Source organism: Pelophylax lessonae, assembly GCF_965119305.1.
Source record: "Pelophylax lessonae genome assembly, chromosome: 1".
NCBI classification, from domain to species: Eukaryota; Metazoa; Chordata; class Amphibia; order Anura; family Ranidae; genus Pelophylax; species Pelophylax lessonae.
Genome location: NC_138768.1, coordinates 624,318,410 through 624,343,299, shown reverse-complemented (window position 1 = coordinate 624,343,299; position 24,890 = coordinate 624,318,410). Strand labels below are relative to the sequence as shown.

Here is a 24,890-nt window from a genome sequence, read left to right as displayed (position 1 = left end):
TATGTCATGCGCTATGCGTAATAATTCTGACCGGTATTTCCGAGGCACAATTAACTGTCTAATGGGAATAGGTATAGATCCCTGCACTACTTTCTCGGCATGCCGGTACAACAATCCTTTTTCCCATATATATCGCTCCCCCTCTATACCTGTCTGGTTTTTAGCTAGCCGGTCTTTGTACACCTGCAGGGAGGGATCCAGGGCTACTTCACTACTAAATTCTACTGGGGCATCCCAGGGGAGAACAGAGGGACCAAGGGCTTCTCTGCTTACCGGAGCCTCAGAGTGTGTGGCTGGAGCCGTGGTGCCAGCCTGTTGCCTTGTGATGACTGGATACGCTTCTTGAGTAGTGGGTTGGGGAGCAAAAGTAGAAGTGAGCTCCCCCAAGTCATTCCCCAAAATCACATCTGCAGGCAAATCTTGCATCATGCCCACCTCCACGTTCCCTGACCCAGCTCCCCAATTCAGGTGTACTTTCGCAGTGGGAACTTTGAAAATGGTTCCCCCCGCTACTCGCACAGCTACAGAATCCCCAGTGAGTTGTCTGGATGCAATAAGGTGATTCCGGACCAACGTGATGGTAGCCCCAGAGTCACGTAACCCTTTTAGTTGTCTCCCCTCCATGTGCACAGCTTGTCGTGGTTTTGTCGATTGTTCGATGCCGCTTGGATGGGGTTAACCTCGTGTAGGGTGCCCAGGGGTTCCTCCATTTGGATTGCTGTGGAGGGTTGTAATGCAGGGGCTGCTTAGTAACAGTGTACAGCGGCTCGAGGTGCTGGTGTGTAGCCCTGATTCGACCAGGGCTGACGAGGCCGATTTCGGGGACAGTCTTTCTGTATGTGCCCCATTTGGTTGCAGAGATGGCACCGGGTATGGGCTCGTGGTTGGTACCTGGGGTACTGACTGTTACCTCCTCCTGAACGTGGGTGTGCTGGTTTGGTGACTGCAGGTCAGTGATAGGGTTGCTGGGCAACTCCCCTAGGCGGTGGTCGTTGTTCCCGTCTAGTGTCTTGGTGCTCATCTGCGAATTTAGCAGCCTCTGGAAGGGTGCAAGGTTTACGGTCCCTTACCCAGAGCTGCATTTCTTGAGGTAGTCTCCGGAAAAACTGCTCCAACAATAATAATTGCAAGACATCCTCTCGTGAAGTGGCTTGTGCTGCATCTAACCATCCGGTGGCCGCCCTGTGCAAACGATGGGCAAACTCAGTGTGGGAATCTTGGTCCTGCTTTTTAAGATCCCGGAATTGGAGTCGGTATGCCTCGGAAGTGATGGCATACCTGGTTAAAATCGCCTGCTTAACTTTCTGGTAGTCCCGGATGTCGGCATTAGGGACTGCCTGATACGCATCGGCCGCCCGGCCAGACAATTTCCCAGCCAATAGCTGTACCTGATCCTCTGGGTCAATGTTATGTAACTGGCACAGCCTCTCGAAGTCTTGCAAATACCCATCTATTTCTCCCTCCGTGTCCGTGAAGTTTTTAAATGCCTGGTACGGTATTTTGGGTTTACCTTGTGGCATGCTGAGTGGAGTTGGGTGTACTTGGAGAGGTTGTGGCTGGGGCCCCCTTTTGGCCATGATGTATTCATGTACGTCTGCTGCGACCCGTTCATGGGTTTCCATTGATGGGGTACTTGGATACAACGCTATCCTGCTGCGAAATTCCAGTTCAAATTCTCGGTCTGTTTCTGGCCTTGCATCCATGGCTGCTCTGTCTTCTTCCATGAGTTCTTCAATCAGTGTCGCCTTGGTTTTGTTGCTGGCTATCTTGCCTCTTGCCTCCAGCAATGCTTTCAATGTCTGCTGTTTTAGCCGTGTATAATCCGTTCCCATTCACCAGCCTTTCGTGTAGTTTTACCTACTGCCGAACTCCGGTTTCATCTGAATTGTTTCTTTTCTCTTTGTTCGCATGAATACTGCTGAACTCTGCTTTGCTGTGTGGATAAAGATCCCGTCGCTTGCCACCAATTGTAGCGGAGTAGCAGTACGATCCACGATATCTCCACTGGTAGTCAGACACAGCATACAATAATCCTGGTAGCGTATAATATTAACAACCCCCCAATAACCAGACGGCACATGGCTTGAAGGTCAACTAACTCTTTTATTCACAGGACTTGTATTTAAAACAAGATACTTATACAGGGTCTCCACAGAGGGGCAGCAGGGGTTTCCAATACACATTCATGAGCCAGCAGCTAACACAATACAAAATCCTACAGGTACTGCACGGGTTACGTTTACACATACAATACACACATAATACAGTTGGACAATCATTCCTGACAGAATACTCTGTAAGTGGCGATGCTTGCCACAGTTTGGTAGGGGATCAAATACTTATTTTACTCACTGAACTGCAACTCAATTTATACCATTTGTATCATGTTTTTTTCTGGATTTTTGGTTGATATTCTGTCTCTATCATTTAAAATACATCACAATTATAGACCCTTCATTTCTTTGTAAGCGACAAACTTACAAAATCTGCAAGGGATCAAATATATTGTTTTACTTTTCAAAATTGTCGGCCTTTTTTGTTTATAGCGCAAAAAATAAAAAAATGTGGTGATCAAATACCACCAAAAGAAAGCTCTATTTGTAGGGAAAAAAATGACATAAAAACAGCGTTACATGACTGCGCAAATGTCAAAATAACACAGTTCCATTTCGCAAAAAATGGCCAGGTCATGACAGGGGGATACATCTTCAGGGGGTCAAAGGTTTATTGTACCACTGTCCAGCTCTTTAGCAAACAAACTGCCTCTTGCTACAGCCAAATATTAAACATTTTTAAAAAGGTCCAGAGCACCTGCTGCCATTTTTCTGCACCTGTTTCTATGTTTTTGTACATAGTTGAATCATCTAGCCTTGTTTCCACATCCACATCTGAAAATAAGGCTCTTTGGCCACAATTCTATTAAGACCTTTTCTGGCCAGACTTCTCAGGACAGTAGATGGGTTTTCCTGGGTCCTACTGGTTTCTGCCAGTTCTGTGCTGATGGCACTGCTGGGCTCCTTCATATGTCAAAGGGAAGTAAGCATGAGGTGTCTTTCATCTGCTGGATTAAGGTTTTTTGGCCGACCACTGCGTCTACAGTCTTTAACATTGCCCGATCAATGGTGTCCTCAATATTAGGAAATGCAGGCAGATACTTATCCATCATTACCATCAGGGAGGCGTATGATTATGCTTTCGCGTAAAGATGAACAAGGAGTCCTAGAAGTGATGGTTTGGCCCCCCACAGAGCCCTGATCTCAACATCTTTGAGTCTGTCTCTGATTACATGAAGTGACAGAAGGGTTTGATGCATCCTACATCCACAGAAGATCTGTGGTTAGTTTTCCAAAATGTTTAGAACAATCTACCTGCTGAGTTCCTTCAAAAACTGTGTGTACAAGCACTGTAGTCACACTAAATATTGATTCGAATTCAATTTTTCTTCTGTTCGCTCACTTTTGCAAATTGATCAAAAGAAACAATTAAAATATATATTTTTGAAAGCATTCTAACTTTACAGCATTTCCTCACACCTGCCTAAAACATTTGCACAGTACTGTATATGTATATTAAAGTTGTAAAGCTGTATATGTAGCCCCATTACGAATAATGCCAATTTCAACTAGATCAGTGGTTTAAACATAGGTCTTGCAGAGGTCACAGCTGTGACTGCACCTGTGCCCCTGGGTGGTCTAAGACGGACCCCTGCTGCCAAGTGGATTTTGCTTTAACTTGGCAGCCTTGTCCTTTATTATTATTACTGGGGGGGGGTCTGGTACTCAAGTAAAGTAATGTAGAGAGAATGATGCTAGCAGTCAAAATGTGGCCACTTGCAGCATTAGAGACAGGGCAGTGAGGAATGCATGGAAGTTTCTCATTCCTCAGCCAAATATAGTACATAATATGTCAGTTATGTTGTTTTCTGGGGGTGTATGGGCAATTCTAATGTCTTTGTTATGCAGTATTACTCCACAAATACTTTCTACAAAGAGATAACAGTTTTTCCCTGTGCTATGAAAATCAACACTGATGTAAGTCAGTGTGGTGTAAGGAAACCTAATGCAGAGTGCTGTGCATCAATCTGCTGTACAAGGCTTTATGCACATGGGCACATTCACCCGCGCAGTGTAAAGACGCTGCAATTTTCTGATGTACAGGATGTCCTGTAGCTGCGTACATCTGCCCATAGGCTTCAATCGGTTAAGAAGGCAGTACATAATGTTCCAGATCCAGATACACACTATATGTGTGCATGCGCAACTTTAACCACTTCTGGACCGCCCCCCGCAGATTTACTGTGGCAGGGCAGCCCTCCTGCCCGAACCAACGTAGCTCTACGTCGGTCGTGCGCCTGCAGCTAGTGGACTAGCGCGAGCCGCCGGCGGCACGCTCCTGCCCCCGCACGTCATCGGGGAAGCCGATGCGTGTGTCAGGCGGCTGTGATTTCCGCCTGACACTCTTGATCGTTCCCCCGCAGAATGAGAATGAACACAGCCGACCGTCCTTCTCCCTGGGATGATCACAGAGCTCATGTGATCCTGCTATATAGGATCACATGCCTCTATTGTCATCTCAGAAGCCCAACCCCCATACAGTTAGAATCACTCCCCTAGGGTCATATTAAACCCCTTGATCACCTATACTGTCAACCCCTTCCCTGCCAATGGCATTATTACAGTAACAGTGCATATTTTTAGCACTGATTACTGTAGTAATGTCACTGGTACCTCCAAAAGTGTCAAAATGTCAGTTAGGGATCCGATCTGTCCGCCACAATGTCGCAGTCCCACTAAAAATCGCAGATTGCCGCCATTACTAGTAAAAAAAAAAACAATAAAAATTACATAAATCTTTCCCATAGATAGTAGACGCAATAACTTTTGCGCAAACCAATCAGAATACGCTTATTGTGATTTTTTTTACCAAAAATATGTAGCAGAAAACAAATTGGCCTAAAATGGTAAAAAAATTTGATTTTAACATTTTTTTTGAGAATGTCATATAGCAGAATGTGAAAAAAAAAAAAAATATATATATATATATATATATATATATATTTTTTTTTTTTTAAATTGTCGCTCTTTTTTTGTTTATAGCACAAAAAATAAAAATCGCACAGGTGATCAAATACCACCAAAAGAAAGCTCTATTTGTGGGAAAAAAAGGATGTCAATTTTATTTGGGTACAGTGTCGCACGACTGTGCAATTGTCCGTTAAAGTAACACAGTGCCGAATCGCAAAATAGGGCCTGGTCTTTAAGGGGGAAAATCTTCCGGTCTTAAAGTGGTTAAGGAAATAGTGACGCATAGCTGCATACAGCCACCTTCACCCATTCATGTACTTGGGTGGCAGTACACAGCTTCGGGACGTCCCTGGCATCAGTAATATGCAGCATCCTTACACTACCCAAACCAATGTGAAGCCTTAGTAAATGCACCATTTGTGAACTTGCTTAGAACATGTTTTCTTATTTTATATTTGCTGGACCTTTAAGAAAGGCCTTCCATACTGAATACTTTAAACACACCCTGTCACATTAGATGTAGATTTCTGATAATCTGATACATTAGTATTCCCTGGTGCCTTCATGGAAGCCGAGTGTTGGGATAATGATATTACAGATATGGGATCCAGATGCTACCATTGTGGGCTATTATTTCTTTATGAATGTTTTAGTGCAGGGGTTAATTATGTCCAACCAATTTGTTACCAGAGATGTTACTTAATTTTCCGTAACTACAATTGTCTCCAGCTGCCTTGGATTTCTTTCCTTAAACCAGATTTGTTACTAGTATTGAAAAAATAGTGCAATGTGATCTTGGAAAGCTGGATAGCTTGTCTGCTGGGAATGACCTCTAACCTCTTTCAGCGTGTGACTTTACTAATCTTTGCTGTAGACATGCATCCTTTTCCAGATAGAATTTGCACAATACTGACACCCACTGGGCAAGTTAAACCTCTTCTGCTGTTTGGTGGAAATGTTTTACTGATTCTTATAACTATAATGCTGATCTACATCAATAGGTGGAATTCCTTATTTTCAGTTCTCTTCCACTAGTTTGAAAAGTAACGATACTTGGGACACACTTTGAACTATGCATTCCATCATGGCACTGATATATAACCTGCTCAAAACTTTTAAGTAAGCAGTAATAAACTGCCAGTCATGTTACATGTTCCATATTCATCTCAAGTCTTCGAATGTACAACGTCTGTAATGATGGCTGTACTAGCTGATGTGGCTTTACCCTGCCATTCCTGTTTGTAAGCTTTTAAAAGCTTCCCTTTGACATTAAAATATACATTAGGAAGGCTGTTTTTTTTTTTTTTTTAATTCAGTGCCCTCCTTCAAGGTGCTGGTCCATATGTGTACTGCTGGGAAATGTACCATGTGTTTTCTTTATTGGTTGAGAGAAGTAGAGACCTACAGTACACTTCCCATTATATGTGTGACTGAATGTGTGAATCAGTACCCTAAAGCAGTGGTCCTCAACTCCGGTCCTCAGGGCCCACTAACAGGCCAGATTTTAAGTATTACTTTGGGGAAATGCAGACTAGAGTACTGCAATCATTGAGCAGCAAATTAGATCACCTGGGATGTATTTCAGTTGTCTTGCAAACCTGGCCTGTTAGTGGGCCCTGAGGGCCAGGGTTGAGGACTACTGCCCTAAAGTGTACACTGAGCTTTAGAGTTATGCTAATTAGGAAGAAATACTACTGCAAGGGAGATATGCTGCTAGTAAAGGGACATAATGTTGGGATATGATGCTGTGGGATGGATATGTTGCTGGAGGAGAGATATGCTGCCGGAGGAGATATACACGGGTAAGAATTATTCAGCTGGGGGATTATATACTGGTATATAGATGAATATACAGTGTTATTGGAAGATGTTTTCATGGGTCAACATACTTTTTAGGAGTTATGCTAAAAGTTTGGAGTTTAGGTCTGCTATTAAGCTATTAAAGATGGTAGCTTTCAGGATGTCCTAGATGTGACGGAACTGTCCTGCACCCAGCTTGGGTGCTTCCTTCAAGATACAGCTTCCTCCAGCCTAGACCCCGAAACCAGGTATTATAGCTGAGCACCCAAGACTAGATGACAATAGCTTAGATGCAAACTGGAATCAGAACTTTGATTAAAAACTCACACAGAATTTATATACCACTCACAATATCAGGTAGGGCATGATCACATTACCCTAACAATACAAACTGTAAACAGGAATATAGTTAACATAGCTAAGGAAAAGCCAACATAAACATTATGCTAATTAAACAACTAGCCAACTAGGGGACTTAGTGCTCACCCAGACTGTTCCACACCAAGCCCACCACCCTGGATATGAAGTACATTACACAATATCATAAGCATAAACATCCCACAATGGTTCAATAACAATGTACAGTGGTCACAATATTAAAGCGGAGTTCCGGCCACGAAAATGTTTTTTCAATAAAAATACCCCCGGGACAGTCAGGGCTAGTACATTCCACAATGGATAGCATCTGTACTGTCCCGGGTCGCACTTACCTTTTAGAAGACATACTTACCTTGAAAATTTCTTCTCCAGCGCTGCCATCTCGGATGTGGGCAGCTGAAGCCAGCGCGTCCTCTTCTGCATCCTCTTCCATGTCCTCTTCTCCCAGAATGCGCCTGCACCGGCCCCGCTCGTCACTTCCGGTGCGGGCGCGCCATCCCTCCACAGCTTCTGGGCATGCCCAGAAGCTGTTTAGCAGGGAATGAACGCCCGCACCAGAAGTGACGTGCGGGGCCGGTGAAGGCGCATTGATTCCTGGGTGCAATGACGTTCAGCTCCCAGGAATCAATGCAAAGAGGAAGTGACGGAGCGGGCCGCGGCCGCAGAGGGAGGAAGTGGAAGAAGGGTGAGTATATTTTTCTTCAATAACAAGGTAAGTAAACAAAAAAAAAATCGTAACTATCCATTTCTTTTTCAGGTGACCAAAAGCAAGCGGATGGCCCAAAATCGATTATGTCGATTTTGTGGCCGGAACTCCGCTTTAATAACCTCTCCAAGAGATGATCAGACAGACAGAAACAATAGGTGACTTTATTATCAATGGGAATGTACACCTAGGGGGCACAGAGACACTTATAGTGGAAGTCCAGCCTAAAACTAAAATCTCTAAATCTACTTGCAGGCATAATCTAAGACTAACCTATCTAACCCTGTAAAGTAAAACTCACTATACATACCTTTTCTGAAGCCAATCCTGTCCAGTCTCCAGCGGCGGAAGCTCTAAGCAGGACACAGCCGACAACGGCTGTGAAATGCCTAGGAAGTGACGTCACCCATAGACTTACTATGGGGCTTCTGTTGTCGCTGCCTTTTCTGTATCTGCCTCCACAGAGAAGCTGCCACTGACAGCTTAGTGTGTGATTGGATCGCATCGGCTTAAGAAATGTATATCGAGTTTTGCTTTACAGGGTGTGACAGAATGAGACGCTGTAACGGTAAAAATAGCAATTTAAAGGACACAGAGTGTACACATTGGCTCTATGCACATTGGCTCCATGGACTATAGAATGTAGCTGTAGAGTGGAGAAAACTGCTTTTGTAGCTTTCTCCAGCTTTTGGTATAACTGGAGGGGCTCTGTAGTTGGGAGATTTCACAGTGTCTTGGGTGGGATGGAATCTCCAACCCTGTCTCCAGGTTTTGTGGAGGACCAGCAAGGAGTGTGCTCAGGTGCACGCAGTCCTTATAATGAAGGTTTAGGAAGACCTCAGGGCTCCCAGTTAGAGACTGCTCCACCCAAGGGAGTCCAGTAGTTAGAGAGGCTGTATGTGGCAGCCAAAGCCTGTGTGTCTATTAGAGACAGTAAACAGCCTGGGGCCAGGAGAGCTGTGTGCGTCAGTGTGGAGCCATCCACACTAGAGGAGCTGTGTGCGTTAGTGTAAAGTCGCCCACACTGAAGGAACCTGTGGTCTGTGTGACCAGCACAAGAGCAGAGGTAGTGCTAAAGCGAGAGAGCCAGGTGGGCTAGTATTTTCAGTTGTGTATTTACTGAAGAAGAACACCTGCGTGGGAAAACCTATGTTACTAACTTTTTATTTTGCCTTTTAATAAAAATGGGCTACCAGGCCTTTAAAATATAGTACTTGACTACAGTGAATCACTGGAAAAATGCATCTGCCACTGAGCTAATGGCCCCCCATGTTACAGTTAGTCTTAGATTTTGCCTGCAAGTAGATTTAGAGATTTTAGTTTTAGGCTGTACTTCCCCTTTAACACATAACACTGTAAACAGACTATAGCAGGAGACCTCAGAATCAGGTTGCTTTGAGCTGATGACATTAACATCTGCTCTGAATATCGCAGTCATTGCTGGTTTGGGCATAGAGGCCCCACATATGTATCTAGGTCGTCCAGTTCCCAGAGTCTGTGTGTTTTGGGGAGACATGGACTTGCATCCAAAACAAGACCACTCCAAGGCTCCCCCAGGCACACCTTCCAAAGAGTAGTGTTCCCTTAAAAGCCAGGGCCCATAGTCAGTAAGTAAGGGGCCACCCTGCAGTCCCCTCCAAAAGCTTCTGTCCTGGCTGGGTGTATCACAATGCCTTCTTCTGTCTTTATACAATTGTGAAAATGGTTCTGAATCCTACATATTTATACACAGAGGTACAAGGATAAGCAACTAAATATAAATGACTGAAAAAAAGCAACTATTTGCTCTTGACAAATTTGAGTGATGAAAGGTTCTTGATAGGGATCAGAGTTTGGAAGCGTTAACCCTGGTACACACAGGCCGAATATCGGGCGGTATTGGGCGATTCAACAGAAACTGGTCAACATTCGGCCTGTGTGTACATCAGCCTCTCTGACTGAAGCCAGCCAAACAGCTGGCTTCTGTCGAATGACATGTTGGAAAATTGGCATCCGATCAGCGCTGGCAGCCAGTCCCCCATCAGAACACTCAGCTCAGCAGGGAGATCGCTGTACTAACATTGGATAGTTAGTACAGCGTGCTCCTCAGTGTTTTCATTCAGCCCTCTGGGTTTAAGGAAAGAAAACTCAGTGTGTACAAGGCTTTATTGGGGTAGTTGGCACAGAGATAAGGAATCTATGAAGCTTCATTCTTTGGCGGAGGGTTTGATCTGTCCCTTCAACATAGAGTCTTGTTACTGAATTTTGCACACAATGTCAGGTATACCACATTTGAGGATCTACAGCATTTTCAAGATCCCCCCAGGCTTTTGCTTCTTTTAACTTGTGCTATTGGGTGTAGCATAACCAGTGACTGCTAGTGATAAAAAATTTTAGGGATTCGCAAACCCCCCCAGGTCCTTACTCACCTATCCTGGGCTGTCACGACTCCCTATACCTGGCGGAATCCGGGTCCCATCTTCAGCCTCCTGATTGGCCGGGACATGAAACTGTAAGTGAAGCAATGGCAAACTATGATTCGTTAAAGTCAAAAGTTGGAGCACAAAGTTAAACAAGCCAATTAGAGCCTCAGGCTAGTGATAAAAAATTTTGGGGGTACGCAAACCCCTCCAGGTTCTTACCTACCCATCCTGGGCTGTCACTGTTCCCTATACTATTTTTAAAATAAATCATATGACCAACATTTTTTAACTTTAAGATGTTAAAAAATGTTAGTCATACCATTTATTTAAAAATAAATCGCTCTTTTAATAGCTTTCCTATTAGACAAAAATTGGGGGGGCTCCTCATGGGTCAGCCACCACTGAGTACAACGTATTTGCTTCTTCATCTGTATAGTACCCCTACATTATTATCTCCCATTCTCTAACAGCTTCAGGCTTCTGTTTTTAGTGACCTCAGATCATCAAAACATTCATGCCATAAACTAAATCTCGCCAAGAGTTCTTAACCACTTAAGCCCCGGAGGATTTTCCTGCTAAAAGACCAGGGGGTATTTTGGGATTCGGCACTGCGTGACTTTAACGGACAATTGCGCGGTCGTGCGACGCTGTACCTAAACGAATTTGACGTCCTTTTTTTCCCACAAACAGAGCTTTCTTTTGGTGGTATTTGATCACCTGTGCGATTTTTTGATCACGCGCTACAAACAAAAAAAGAGCGACCATTTTGCAAAAATAGCAATATTTTTCACATTTTTTATATGAAATTCCCCCCAAAAAAAATGTAAAAATCAAAATTTTTTAACATTTTTGGCCAATTTGTTTTATCCTACCTATGTTTGGTAAAAAAAATCGCAAAAAGCGTATTTTGATTGGTTTGCGCAAAAGTTATCGCGTTTACTAACAAAGGGAAAGATTTTTGTCATTTTTGTTGTTTTTTTTTTTAACGCGTAATGGCGGCGATCTGCGATTTTTTTTGCGGTACTGCGACATTGCGGCGGACAGATCGGACCCTTGACTGACATTTTTGACACTTTTGGGGTTACCAGTGACATTTCTACAGTAATCAGTGCTATACATATGCACTGTTACTGTAAAAATACACTGGCAGTGAAGGGGTTAACTTTATTTGGGAGGGAGGGGCTGTGTGTGTCCCTAGGGGCGTGATTCTTACTGTGATTAGCTGTGGCTCTAGCTGTAAGGACACTGATCAACGGATATACATACTAGATCCGTGTAATCAGTGTCTTTACAGCGAGGAGAATGACAGGCAGCTTGTTTACACAAGCTGCCTGACATTCTCCCTCTTCCCCCGACGATCGCCGAGTGGCCGGCGGACATCGGGTCCGCTGGTCACACGCGCGGGGGGGGTGCGTGACCGCGCGGGAGCGGGAGCGCGCCTCCGCGGGCTCGCGCTCGCTCCCCAGACCCTCCCAGGCTAGTGAAGTTAATTAACGTCACTCTGCCTGGCAGGGGCTGACCGCCGCAGTAAATCTACTTGCGGCGGTCGGCAAGCAGTTAAATTAGACCTTCCCTCCAAAAGACAAATTGGGTTTGTGCTGCAGGGCAGCACTTTCTCCTTTTTTCCCCTAGTTGAGAATGGTGTTGCACCGGTGTGCTAAAGGGCTCTGCCAGGCTTCATGGTGTGGCAGAGGCCTTCAGCATATCTGCCCACACATGGATTTCCATGTGCAAATGCTCAAGGACAGTGCAGTGAAGGAGGACCGGGAGCACAGTTTAGCGTGTGTGCAGGTTCACCCAGGAGCTCTGCCAGATGCCAGTTTAGGGCCTTGTTCACATTACGTGATTTGGAATCAAGGTCAGAATCACCATGACTCTGCCTGCGATTCCAAATTGCAGTAAAATGTGCAACATGCTTTTTGGTGCAATTATTCCTAAAGGCATCCCAAATATGGTGTGATCCTGGTGCAATTGTTGCACAACAGAATTGTTTGGCAATTGCAGCAAAATATGCATTGAAAAAAATCACTTGTTGTCTAAAAAGGAGCAGGAGCTGAGGAAAAACATTCTATGCGCCACACATTGAATTGCGAGGGGGAACTTTAGTTCCTGCTGAACAATATGTGAATTGGGCCTTAGTCTACCCAAGTTTTAAGACATGAGATAGGATCCATTAACAAGTTTTACTGCTGGTTCACACTAGTGTGATTTCAGATGTGACTTGAATCACACGGAGTCGCATGACAGGGGGAAATTAAATAATTTTCAATGGTGCCCATTCATAGGAAGGGGACTCTGTGCAATGTGACTTTGCAAAGGGCTCCTGTGCTACTTTGGTACAATTTGGATCCAAAGAATATGCTAACCACGACCACAGTCACATCAAAGTTGCACTACATAATAGCACTGAAAATCTCATCAAAATTGCATCACAGTCATGTGAACCAAGTCTGATTGTTCACATACAGTGTTTTTAGAACATTTAAAAAAAAAAAAAGTCTCCATTTAGAAAAGCTTGCTACATAGTGCCAGGATACTTTGTACTATCCAAGTTACAAATAGTAATAATCCCCATCTGAATGCAATTTCTTGTCACAAAGGAATAAAGTGGGCTCTCGACATGAATTGGTTAAGATTTATCTGTCTGTAATAAGCACAGCTGTGTGTTTTCATACTTCCCATCGTCATCTGTTTGTACAGTCCCATCTCTAGGATACATTAGAATTGCAGAGTTAGTCATTTATAAAGGAGAGGATTTTTTTCCCAAGCAGAGGCGTATCATTACTAGCAATGGAGGCTTTCTGTCAGCTCCAGCAAGGCTCACTTATTAGGGCACGGAGATGTTTTTTGCTGACGCAAAGTGATTGCCATCAGTTATTAGCTATTCAAAAAGTCCTTCTCAGGCTATTCAGTGGAGGTTTTGTAAAAACTGCAAGATAAGCAGAGATAAGGAAACAAGTTATTTAGGGCATCACAAGTCTTTCTGCATGTACCCTCTGCAATCTCCTGGAGGTCCTTTTCAAAGTGAACCTAGAAGTCTTAGATCTTCATAGGAAGATGTACAGTTCAAGTTTGTGTCACTGGTGTTTGCGAAATAGAAGGAAGCTTGCACTTAACTTGTCCTGTTCTTCTGAGACTTTGGTGAGGTGTGATGTCAATAACTTTTAATCAGAATGAAATTATTTACTTTGTTAAAGGTTCATTAACCTAAACTATTTAACAAAAATTGTAAAAATGCCTGCACATCTGCAGCAGTAGGGATTCTTTATAATATGTTAACATTTGCCAAATAGCTATAAATCATTTCAAGTATACACCCAGCTTGGGCATAAGTATAAAATAGCCGTTTAGGCTTCATGCACATGGCTGTAAAAAAATCACTGATCGTAGACTGCTGGCAGAAAGATCCTGCATTACAAATGCCAGTATGGTCCATTAAGTGCATGCGTTTAAAGGCATACAGGAGCATAAACATGCATTTATACACATAAAATTCTCCTTTTTTGCAGGCTAAAATTTAAATTATACACATATGCGTATATACATTTATACGTGTTCACATAGGCTTGCATGCAGTTATTTACACATGTACTGTATACACGTAAATTACTGACTTCAGATTTTTCAGTTGGGATTTTACAGGTCTGAATGCAATGCAGCTTTACTGATCTTTATGCATTGTTCCCATAGGCCAATAGAAAACAATGGAACTACTGCATTTATATCTGTTAAAAAAAAGAAAAATCTGTACTGATGAAAACGGGATTTTATTTTTTGGCCATGTGCATGAGCCAAAATAGTTAGCAAGCTAGCAATCATAAAAACAAGAAACAATGGATACCTTTCTGGCATAAAGTTCCTATTTAAAAAAGAGTATGGCCCATATTGTGTCCATGCTTACACACATATATACACATATATATATATATATATATATATACATACATACATACAGTGGCTTGCGAAAGTATTCGGCCCCCTTGAACTTTGCGACCTTTTGCCACATTTCAGGCTTCAAACATAAAGATATAAAACTGTCATTTTTTGTGAAGAATCAACAACAAGTGGGACACAATCATGAAGTGGAACGAAATTTATTGGATATTTCAAACTTTGTTAACAAATAAAAAACTGAAAAATTGGGCGTGCAAAATTATTCAGCCCCTTTACTTTCAGTGCAGCAAACTCTCTCCAGAAGTTCAGTGAGGATCTCTGAATGATCCAATGTTGACCTAAATGACTAATGATGATAAATAGAATCCACCTGTGTGTAATCAAGTCTCCATATAAATGCACCTGCACTGTGATAGTCTCAGAGGTCCGTTTAAAGCGCAGAGAGCATCATGAAGAACAAGGAACACACCAGGCAGGTCCGAGATACTGTTGTGGAGAAGTTTAAAGCCGGATTTGGATACAAAAAGATTTCCCAAGCTTCAAAAACATCCCAAGGAGCACTGTGTAAGCGATAATATTGAAATGGAAGGAGTATCAGACCACTGCAAATCTACGAAGACCTGGCCATCCCTCTAAACTTTCAGCTCATACAAGGAGAAGACTGATCAGAGATGCAACCAAGAGGCCCATGATCACTCTGGATGAACTGCAGAGATCTACAGCTGAGATGGGAGACTCTGTCCATAGGACAACAATCAGTGGTATACTGCACAAATCTGGCCTTTATGGAAGAGTGGCAAGAAGAAAGCCATTTCTTAAAGATATCCATAAAAAGTGTCGTTTAAAGTTTGCCACAAGCCACCTGGGAGACACACCAAACATGTGGAAGAAGGTGCTCTGGTCAGATGAAACCAAAATCAAACTTTTTGGCAACAATGCAAAACGTTATGTTTGGCGTAAAAGCAACACAGCTCATCACCCTGAACACACCATCCCCACTGTCAAACATGGTGGTGGCAGCATCATGGTTTGGGCCTGCTTTTCTTCAGCAGGGACAGGGAAGATGGTTAAAATTGATGGGAAGATGGATGGAGCCAAATACAGGACCATTCTGGAAGAAAACCCGATGGAGTCTGCAAAAGACCTGGGACTGGGACAGATATTTGTCTTCCAACAAGACAATGATCCAAAACATAAAGCAAAATCTACAATGGAATGGTTCACAAATAAACATATCCAGGTGTTAGAATGGCCAAGTCAAAGTCCAGACCTGAATCCAATCAAGAATCTGTGGAAAGAACTGAAAACTGCTGTTCACAAACGCTCTCCATCCAACCTCACTGAGCTCGAGCTGTTTTGCAAGGAGGAATGGGCAAAAATGTCAGTCTCTCGATGTGCAAAACTGATAGAGACATACCCCAAGCGACTTACAGCTGTAATCGCAGCAAAAGGTGGCGCTACAAAGTATTAACTTAAGGGGGCTGAATAATTTTGCACGCCCAATTTTTCAGTTTTTTATTTGTTAAAAAAGTTTGAAATATCCAATAAATTTCGTTCCACTTCATGATTGTGTCCCACTTGTTGATTCTTCACAAAAAATTACAGTTTTATATCTTTATGTTTGAAGCCTGAAATGTGGCAAAAGGTCACAAAGTTCAAGGGGGCCGAATACTTTCGCAAGGCACTGTATATATACATGTATACCTGCATAAAAATTATTCTAGCTCCAACAATACTAAATTGTATTTAAATAGAATATATGCTGATATTCGTAGATACATGTGGAAAAAAACTACCAATAACACAGATTTTTCTACATTTTTTTTTTTTTACTGATTTAAACATGGTGATTTTGGCACTTTGGCACCGTGGAGGAAGAATCACATAACTGTGGTGGAGGATTTCTGTTTCCTTGCACATTTGCACATACTGTTATGGACTTTTCATTTATGCATTCTTATTTATGAATTTATTTGTTTGGTTACCTTATCTATATACGGGGGCTCACCTTACAGACACTGAGGCAGTGACCCTCTGGAGCTTGATTGCTCACTGACTTTTTATATATATTTTTCAATATTTATGTATATGTTGCAATGACATTTATCACTTTTAGCGCAGCTTTATTTTTGATATTGCTATTTGGTGTTTCCCACTGTAGCTGCAGCTTTAATATTTTTTATTTATTTTGATTTTCTTCTTACTGTGTTTAGCGCGGTTATTTTTGTTTTATATATATACATGTATACCTGCATAAAAATTCTTCTAGCTCCAACAATACTAAATTGTATTTAAATAGAATATATGCTGATATTCGTAGATACATGTGGAAAAAACCGACCAATAACACAGATTGTTCTATTTTTTTTTTTTTTTACTGATTTAAACATGGTGCTAGTTTACTGTACTGTAGCAATGGGCTGCATTCAGATCTGTATAACAAAAAACACTGGAATTTCTAAAAATATGGCATTTTTGTGTTAGAAATAATAAAAGGATAACGATTAACAGTAGTAGCTAGGTACACAATGACTGCTTTTTTTTTTAATTCAAAATAAAAACCTGACATGTCATCGTACCAACAAAAGCGATGTTGGTGTGGTGATCTCCCCTGCTGTTCTATTGAATTCTGACAGCGGAGAGGCTCTCCTGCCAACCCCTGCCCGCCTTCCTGCAAGAATTCACAGATCAGCCTTTGGAAGATAATTGGCTGCAAGTGCTGATCGGATGCTGATGTTCCAGCATGTCCCTTCAACAAAAGCCAGTCGTTTGTAGTTCCTACAGAACTGTCCAGTTTTCAGCCAGTGTGTACCCAGCTGTAGTTTGTGAAAAAAGTACCAGTAGAGAAAAAAGATAGATTTACAACCTACCATAACCACATCCTCTGCATTACTGGCAGTGATGTCACCATTCTTGCTGAAGGGTTCCCCAGAAATGCAGAGCAGGTCAAACCTAGTCAGAAGAAGTCCAATGCAAGATATCTTGAATGCTCTGTATTTCGAAGGACCTATCCAGAAAGGGTAGGGGTTCACCCTGACCTGAACACCACAGGCAGAAGACACAGGTAAGGTAAGTCTATTTTCTTTTCTTTACAGGTACATTTAACGCCTACTTACAACAGGTGGTTTTTACAGGGGGAAGGAGCCCAGACAGTGCAAGTGGATCTTTTATTGTACTGAAACACACCACTTTCTCCCCAGGATTTTCAGGGTGTCTTGTAATTTATTTTTTTCCATCAGGCCCTATCTATTACTACAATTTTTAAACACACTACTAAAGGTCTTCTTTTCGGAAAGGGAAGTCATCTTGTCTCTCAAGTCTCTTGTATTTATCACTTTTCCCTTGTACAGCATCAGTTTGAACAGTGCTACAGTAAATGTTGTAACTATCTAAAATATATGCCTATAGTAGGATGTTTTGGACAATGCAAGAAAACTGACGTTTTATTGAAATGCATACTTAGATTTGGGCTTTGTTCAGATTACTAAAAGAAGATCTATTCTTCACCTTGAGTGCCTACTAAAGTCTCCATTCACCTGTAGAATTTAGTTTGAGACTAGATCCCCATTTTTTTTTTTTTTACTTTAGGATAGAGTGTGCAAGTGTTACATCCCTGTCAGGTTTTTTTGCTGTCTGTTTCCAAGTTGGGGAGATTTACTCACCCTATTTGTTTTGATGACCATTGGTGGAAATCCAACATTTTACAGACATCACAGGAACAGTAATAGAGGGGAAATCTTCTAGTGGTGAAACCTGTTCCACTGGCAGCTATCTAGGGGGGGATTACCCCTTATTGGAAGAAATGTACTCTTGCTTACTGTTGTGTCTCCAGAACAGGAAATGAGGGGAAATCTCTACATTGAGATGCAGGCAACAGAGTAAAACTGTAAACAATAACAGACCCCGTTCACACTGGGGCAACCTGTCAGACGACCTGGTCGCCTGACAGGTCGCCGTAGTTCGCCTGCCATAGAGAAGCTGTGGACCCGTTCTAATAGGAGCGACACAAGTTGCTCCGACTTAGAAAAAGGGTCCGGAGCTTCTTTGGGGCGACCCGGAGCGACCTGCATTGACTTCAATGATATGAAGTCCGTGCCGGCCGCTCCGAGGTCGCGGTGCGAGCTGCGCACTGCGACCTGTGAGGTCACCCCGGCAAGTAGCGTCGCCCCAGTGTGAACGGGGTCTAAAACAATTATTTTCACAATTCCCACTTATTCTAAAAAAAAAAAAAAGTTTTGGTAGATACACCTAAAGCCAAAAAACTTTGTGGAGAAGATGTGTGAGTAGGTTGTATACTCCAGTATTTTCTGTGCTTCTTTACTAACTTGTATGCACAATATGTATTTGTCTTCAACTAACTTTGATTTTATTTTTATAATACAGAGAATATAATGTAAACCAAATAAATTACATGTATGCCCAGTACGTGGCAAATACCATGGAACCACTGAACATACCTAACGTGTGCAAAGACAAGAGGTTTTGTTGGACAGTAAGTTAATTACATTTTACTTGTTAAAAAAATTGTCTGGTGGCATTATTTTGTTTAGGTTTTTTGTGACATATATATTGTTCTTCTGTAATTAAAGAAATGACAAATACAAAAGCAGAAAAAAATAGTTTTAGGTGTGAGAACAGCCAAAAATTATTGTTTTGTTTTAGACTGACATGGGCTTTTTAGAACCTTCAGGCACGAAGTGCAGAGATCCACCATCAAAATCTCAGTTCCACTACAGCCATACTTGTAATTTGCTCTCTGGTTTGGCTGCAAAACAAATACTGCAATAGTGCGATAATGCCATTTCTCCTATTACCTCTGCTGGACATGTGGTAGGTTGGGGGGTGGGGGTGTAGTGTGTCTGAGATTTCAGAGGAGAGATTACATGCAAGGGGTTTTCTAGCACCCCTGTTTTTCTTTACCAAAAATATGTAGCAGAATACATATAGACCTAAATTGATGAAGACATTTTATTTTTTATTTTTTTTTATTTGAGTGAATTTATGCTTTAAACATTGCAAATTTGTTTCCATTTGAACTAAGCATTAAATTAAATCATCTAAAATAATGGGAGATGGGAAAACTCATGTTATAGTTTACCGCACACGTACAATCATATCTACTCCAAAAACAAAAATGTAATATATTGCAGCTTACTAGTTCTTGGATGTGGTGGTTGCATTATTTTTTTTTTTCTTGGTTATACTGCCAGTAACACATTTCCTGTTATAGGGTGACAACACCAACTCATCATACTCTATCAATGTTGGGGCAACTTTGTAACACTAGGAAGCACTCCTTATTTGAACAATAAACACATCCTCCATCCCTCATCTCCATTACATAAGGGGTAATTGTTTTGTAGTTTGCAGAAGATATCTAGCAACACTAATTACATTGTTTGAGGCTTCAGATCAATGCACATGAAGCTAGGAAATGCACATTCTGCTAGTATCAAGTTATATTTTTGCATTTGCTATAAATGTAATTAGCCTGAAAAAGGAAAATGAATGAGGCCACCATATCTAAGGACAAATAAAAAGCAAAATATTACATTTACGATTTAGATATACTTTAAAACAGAGTTGCAACCAAAAGTGGAACTTCCACTTATCTGATTGCTCTCCCCCTCTGGTGCCACATTTGGCACCTTTCAGGGGAAGCGGGCACCTGTTTTTTATAGGTACCCATCTCCACTTTCGGCCGACTCAGCCATGGCGAAGTACGTCACAAGTCCGCCCCCCCTCCTCCTTTGCCCGCCGCCGCACCATTCAGAATGCGCAGCGCGCTTCCTGCATGCGCAGTAGGGAACTGGCCGTGTTCCCTGACCAGCAATGGCGGCGGCAGCTTATAAAAACATTGGCAGGGGTGCCAACATCGCTGGATTCCAGGACAGATAAGTGTCCTAACATTAAAAATCAGCAGCTACAGTATGTGTAGTTGCTGACTTTTAATTTTTTCTGGGGGCGGAACTCCTCTTTAAAGCAGAACTATGGGAAAAAGACATATATAGTATAATGCAGTCTGTTACTTAACATCGATCCAGCAGTTTCTGTTATTCTGAGTCCCCTTGTAGCATAATTTTACCTGTTGATTCTTCCAGCAGATCCAAAAATTTTCCACTTCCTGTAATAGGAAAAAACTCTGTTTGCTCTGCAGTGAAATCAGCAGCATTGTTTTCCTGTGGACAGGGTGAACTTAGATGGACATATAGTTTAGCAAATCTTTAGGAATTACAGCAGTTTTAAAAATATGCTGGCTTAAATGGGGTTTAGTCTAGCGAGGCGTATGCTACCTTGTTTCTTATATTAACTATTTTCATTTTTACTAAATGTCAAGTGAGTATAGCTGTCGCTATATTCCCAGCACTCTGACATGGGATATGTGCTCTGCTACACAGTAGCCACCCTCCCCCAACTGTCTATTCACATAATATTTTGTATTTTGTAAATGGGTTTGCATAACACAAAGCCTTCCTCGAATGAGCAAGAGGAGAGGAGGGGCATTCAATGGAGCTACAAATGACTCTGCAGCTGTTGTATCAGAGACATGAAAATCCATCAGTGGAGTCCCAGATGTATTCGATAACTGAATCCTGGCAGTAAAAAGGTAATAAGTAAATAAAAGCGATAAGTCCAGGAGGTGGCATATACCTCATTGGACTTAACCTTCTCTAAGCCAGCAGATTTGTAAAAGTAATGCTATTCTGGAGTTTCACATTAAGTAAGGGAAGAAAAAACTGTTCATATGTTGACTTGTTATTATTTCAGGTAATAACCACATATAATTACTAGAATACAATATTGTTTGCTTTATTGGTCCTTTGCCTATTTGATGAAGTTGTTTTGGTTATTTACCATATTTAGATCTGAGAACCAATACATTTTTGTCCCAGTTTTAGATCATTTGCAAGCCTTGTAAGCTCTGTGCAATTATGTCATTGCAAAAGACTTCCTGTCTTGTAAATTTCCTAAAATGCCTGCACTAGGAATAATATAATTTCTCAGAGTTAATATATTTGTTTAAAAACGCATCATCCAGATAATTTATAATCGTAGTCCTTTGTGAATTGCATCTTTTAGACAAACCATATCCAGTACATTTGGGTGTCCTATCTATATAAACTCTTCTTGGTTAGTATTGCAAATTAATTTGGTAAAGCTGTACTTTTTTATTGTATTAATTTATTGACTAGATATCCCTTAAAGCATATGTATAGCCAAAACTTTTTTTTTGTTTTGGATAGGATAGGAACTCGTTAAAACTTTTTTCTGTTTAAGTTTTGCTGTCCTCTTTGGAGATTCCTGTTCTGGAGAAGCAACAAGAAGCTGGCCTAAGATGGCAGGAACCAGACAAATTTCGATCCATCTATGGGAAGGCTGGTTGTACTGACGTTGTTCTATTGATCTATGTCAGTGCAACCAACCAGTCTATTTTTCTTTTTTGTTTTTTTGTGCAATCACTGCTGGCGGCATAAAGCATAATTCCTCTCTTAGTTATTATTAACTTTTGTCACTTTGGACTTTTTTTTTTTTTGGCTATACATATACTTATAAGGGTATTCTGCTCCTCCAGAGGCATCTCAGTGACCAAAGAGATGTGAGAGGGATCATTCTTTTTTGTGTCCCTGTCATAAATACAGTTGGACGTGACTCAAGAAGAATCTCTGTTTTTACCTTCTGACCTCCAGTTGTCTTATGTGTCAGGGGTTACAAGTCAGTCATACTCTGTATCAGTGTACTGCTTTTCCAATGTTTTTAGTGGCTGGTACTGACTACTTATGTGAGTTTTAGCCCTTCACCAACCTTCCAAAATATGCTCATATATTTATCAAAAACAATGCCTACTACTAGTAAAGTGACATTTACAATATCCTTATTCTTCAAAAATAATTCATACACATCCACATCTTTTTTTTAGTTTCATAAACGTTTTATTAAAATAAGTTGCACAACGTACAATGTTAAAGACAGCCAACAAAAAAACATGAACATCAAAAGAGGAAACATGCATGGCGCATACACACTGGACCGTAATAGGTCAGGGGACATGCCAACACCAATAATCTTATAGCAGAAACGATACATGTGAAACCTAAGAAATAGTAACAATAATACTATGTGAGCATATGAGAGCATGTCTTTTGTGTTTGTCATTCCCCTTGTTAGTTGCTCCCATTAAAGCAGGCTCTGGTTAGTCAAACAGGGATCGAGAAGAGCAAAAAAGAAGAACTAGAGACAGAGAAGACCAAGAGAAGAGGAAGTAAGGTAAATCAGAGAAAGAGAGATAAAAAGGGGGGAGTGGGTGAAAGAAGGGGGGTGTCCAAAGCTGGCATAAGCCATCCTCAAGCTTCTCCCGCACCCCATCTCCCAAAAACGAGGCGGGTTGAGAAAGAGGTTTCACTATACTCCGCTGCCGAGATCTGGTTAGCCAAAAAGAAAACAAAAACGCCAATACAGAAAATTGCTTACTTGTAGTAGAGGCACCTAAAAAATTCTACAAATTGTAAATAAATTTGGCAGATATATTAAAATCCAGCCAACAAGCCCAGGTGGTGGTAAACCTAGTCATCCTATCTTGTCCAATATATATGAATTCCACCATCTCATCCATGCTATTTATCCTGCGGAACCATTCCCGCATCATGGGGACATTGGTAGAGCACCAATGCTAAGGAATACATAATTTAGCCTGCATTAACCATGCTCATTGCCAAAGATTCATTATATTCTGTCTTGGGAAGCGAAGAGTGGTCAAGCAAATATTGCGCTGGAGAAAAGTCCAACATCAAAGATGTAACTTTAGCAATACTGTAATGTTGTGGACCTGAATCCAGAATGGCTGTAAGCTGATGGATGTCCACCATATGTGGAGCATTGAACATACAGCTTCTCCACATTGCCAACAGAGACAGGAAACTGAGGGACAAAATTTGTGCAGCAAGGAAGGCGTGCAATACCACCGGGATAAAACCTTATACCCATTTTCCTATATGGGTACATTCAACAAGCTCTTATGGATGTATGTGCAAATGGTCTCCCAGTGAGTTATTTCCAAGTCTCACATATCCAGGACCTAGAGGCGGACATAGAGAATGTTGATGTAGTGTCTTGGAAAGAAGCCTATAAGGTAGAAAAAACATGTAGTTGCGGAAGTGGTCTAGTCCACATTGACTTGGAACCCTGGGTGGTCAAAAAATAATGGATTTGAAGGTAGGACCACTGTGAGAGTTTAAATCGGGGTAGCTTAGCATTGAGGGCATCTCTGGATAAAAGAGTCCCCCCCGGAAGAAGTGTATGGCTAAAACATCCTTGTGTGGCCAACCCTTCTGTAGAAAGGAAGTGGACATGCCAGGTGGGCAAGGAGGCATTAAAGGGTAGGAGTGTCAAAGGGCCAACATGGACTGTCCCTCAGGTTGGAAGGAAAATTCAATAGAAGATTTGTAAAGATAGACCAATAAGTGGGTGCTCTTTGGCTTCATTAGGAACCTGGGTCTGATGCAACCATGGCAAAAGATGCAATGTAGACAATCTGAGAGCGCTTAAGAGAAACCCAGTCCTTAAAAGGAGTGTAAATGTTCCAGTTCACCAGATGGGATAATAGGCATGCCGTGTAATAGCTGTGGAGATCTGGCAGACCTATGCCACCCTTATGTTTTGGCTTGGTCAGACAGGTATATTTAATCCAGGTCTATGATGCCAGATGAAGAGGGTGCACTCTCTCTTATACGTGGAGAAGAAAGTATGAGGGACCATAATCGGAACTGTTTGCATAGTATAATAAATGCAAGTAGGGCAAGACATTTTTATCATTGCCGCCCTACCAAACCAGGACACATTAAGGGGTTTCCAAGCTGGCATATCCTTACGCATTTCCTCTAATATAGCTTGGTGGTTTTGAGAGGCGATGGGGTATTTGGATGCCCAAGTATGTCAAGACCTCAGAACACCAGGAGAAAGGAAATTTGGCAGTGCTCAACCTCCTCTTCCGAAAGAGTAATGTTCAAAGCCTGTGATTTAGTGTAACTGATCTTGAGATTAGAAAGAGACCTAAACTGTTCCAAATCCTGAAGCAAGTTCAATAGGGATAAGTGAGGTTCTGTAAAGAAGAGCAATATATCATCTGCAAAGGTAGCTACTTTATATGTGGTGCCTTGTATTTCCAGCCCATAAATATAAAAAAATAGGGGGGAAGGTTTAGGTCGAAGGAGGGGAAGAAAACAAAAAAAAGAGAGGATAAAGGAGGAGTGAGTAGAAATAAAGCAGGAAAGATATCAGGAACAAGAGGGGTAAGGACAGAAAGAGTACAACTAAAGCTCTGGAGGCAAGGGCAGTCCAGCTACTTCACCTGCAGTGTAGGAAGGAAAACAAAAGGTTCGGATAAGTCAGCTAGATCTCGGAAGGTCCGTTGGGTGGGTGCGAGGAAAAGCAGGTCAAGAAAGCACGTAACTCCCGCATGCTAGGAGGCATAGGTGCGAATAGCGTTGACGGTATGAACATAGCTTAGGGGAGAAAATAGGGAGAAATTGTAGCGTGAATGTTCTGTCCTCTCAGCATAGATTAAGTAGGAGCATTCATGTTAACTATCCTCGTAGGGCAATGGTATCTGCATGATGAACTCAGATAAATTGCATATAGAATGGCTAAAAGCTGAACTGAAGCTTAGGCAATATGTTGAGCCGCTGTTCT

General features: G+C 41.8%; 1 protein-coding gene across 7 annotated transcripts in view; it reads left to right on the top strand.

Annotated features, from left to right (window-relative positions):
- Positions 1-24,890, top strand: part of PDE5A (phosphodiesterase 5A) — a 289,144-nt gene that overhangs the window by 183,237 nt on the left and 81,017 nt on the right. For all 7 annotated transcript variants that reach the window (XM_082243705.1, XM_082243702.1, XM_082243701.1 and 4 more), the window contains exon 8: positions 18,588-18,696. In XM_082243705.1, coding sequence (XP_082099831.1) covers positions 18,588-18,696 — 109 coding nt within the window. The remainder of the gene's footprint in view (positions 1-18,587; positions 18,697-24,890) is intronic.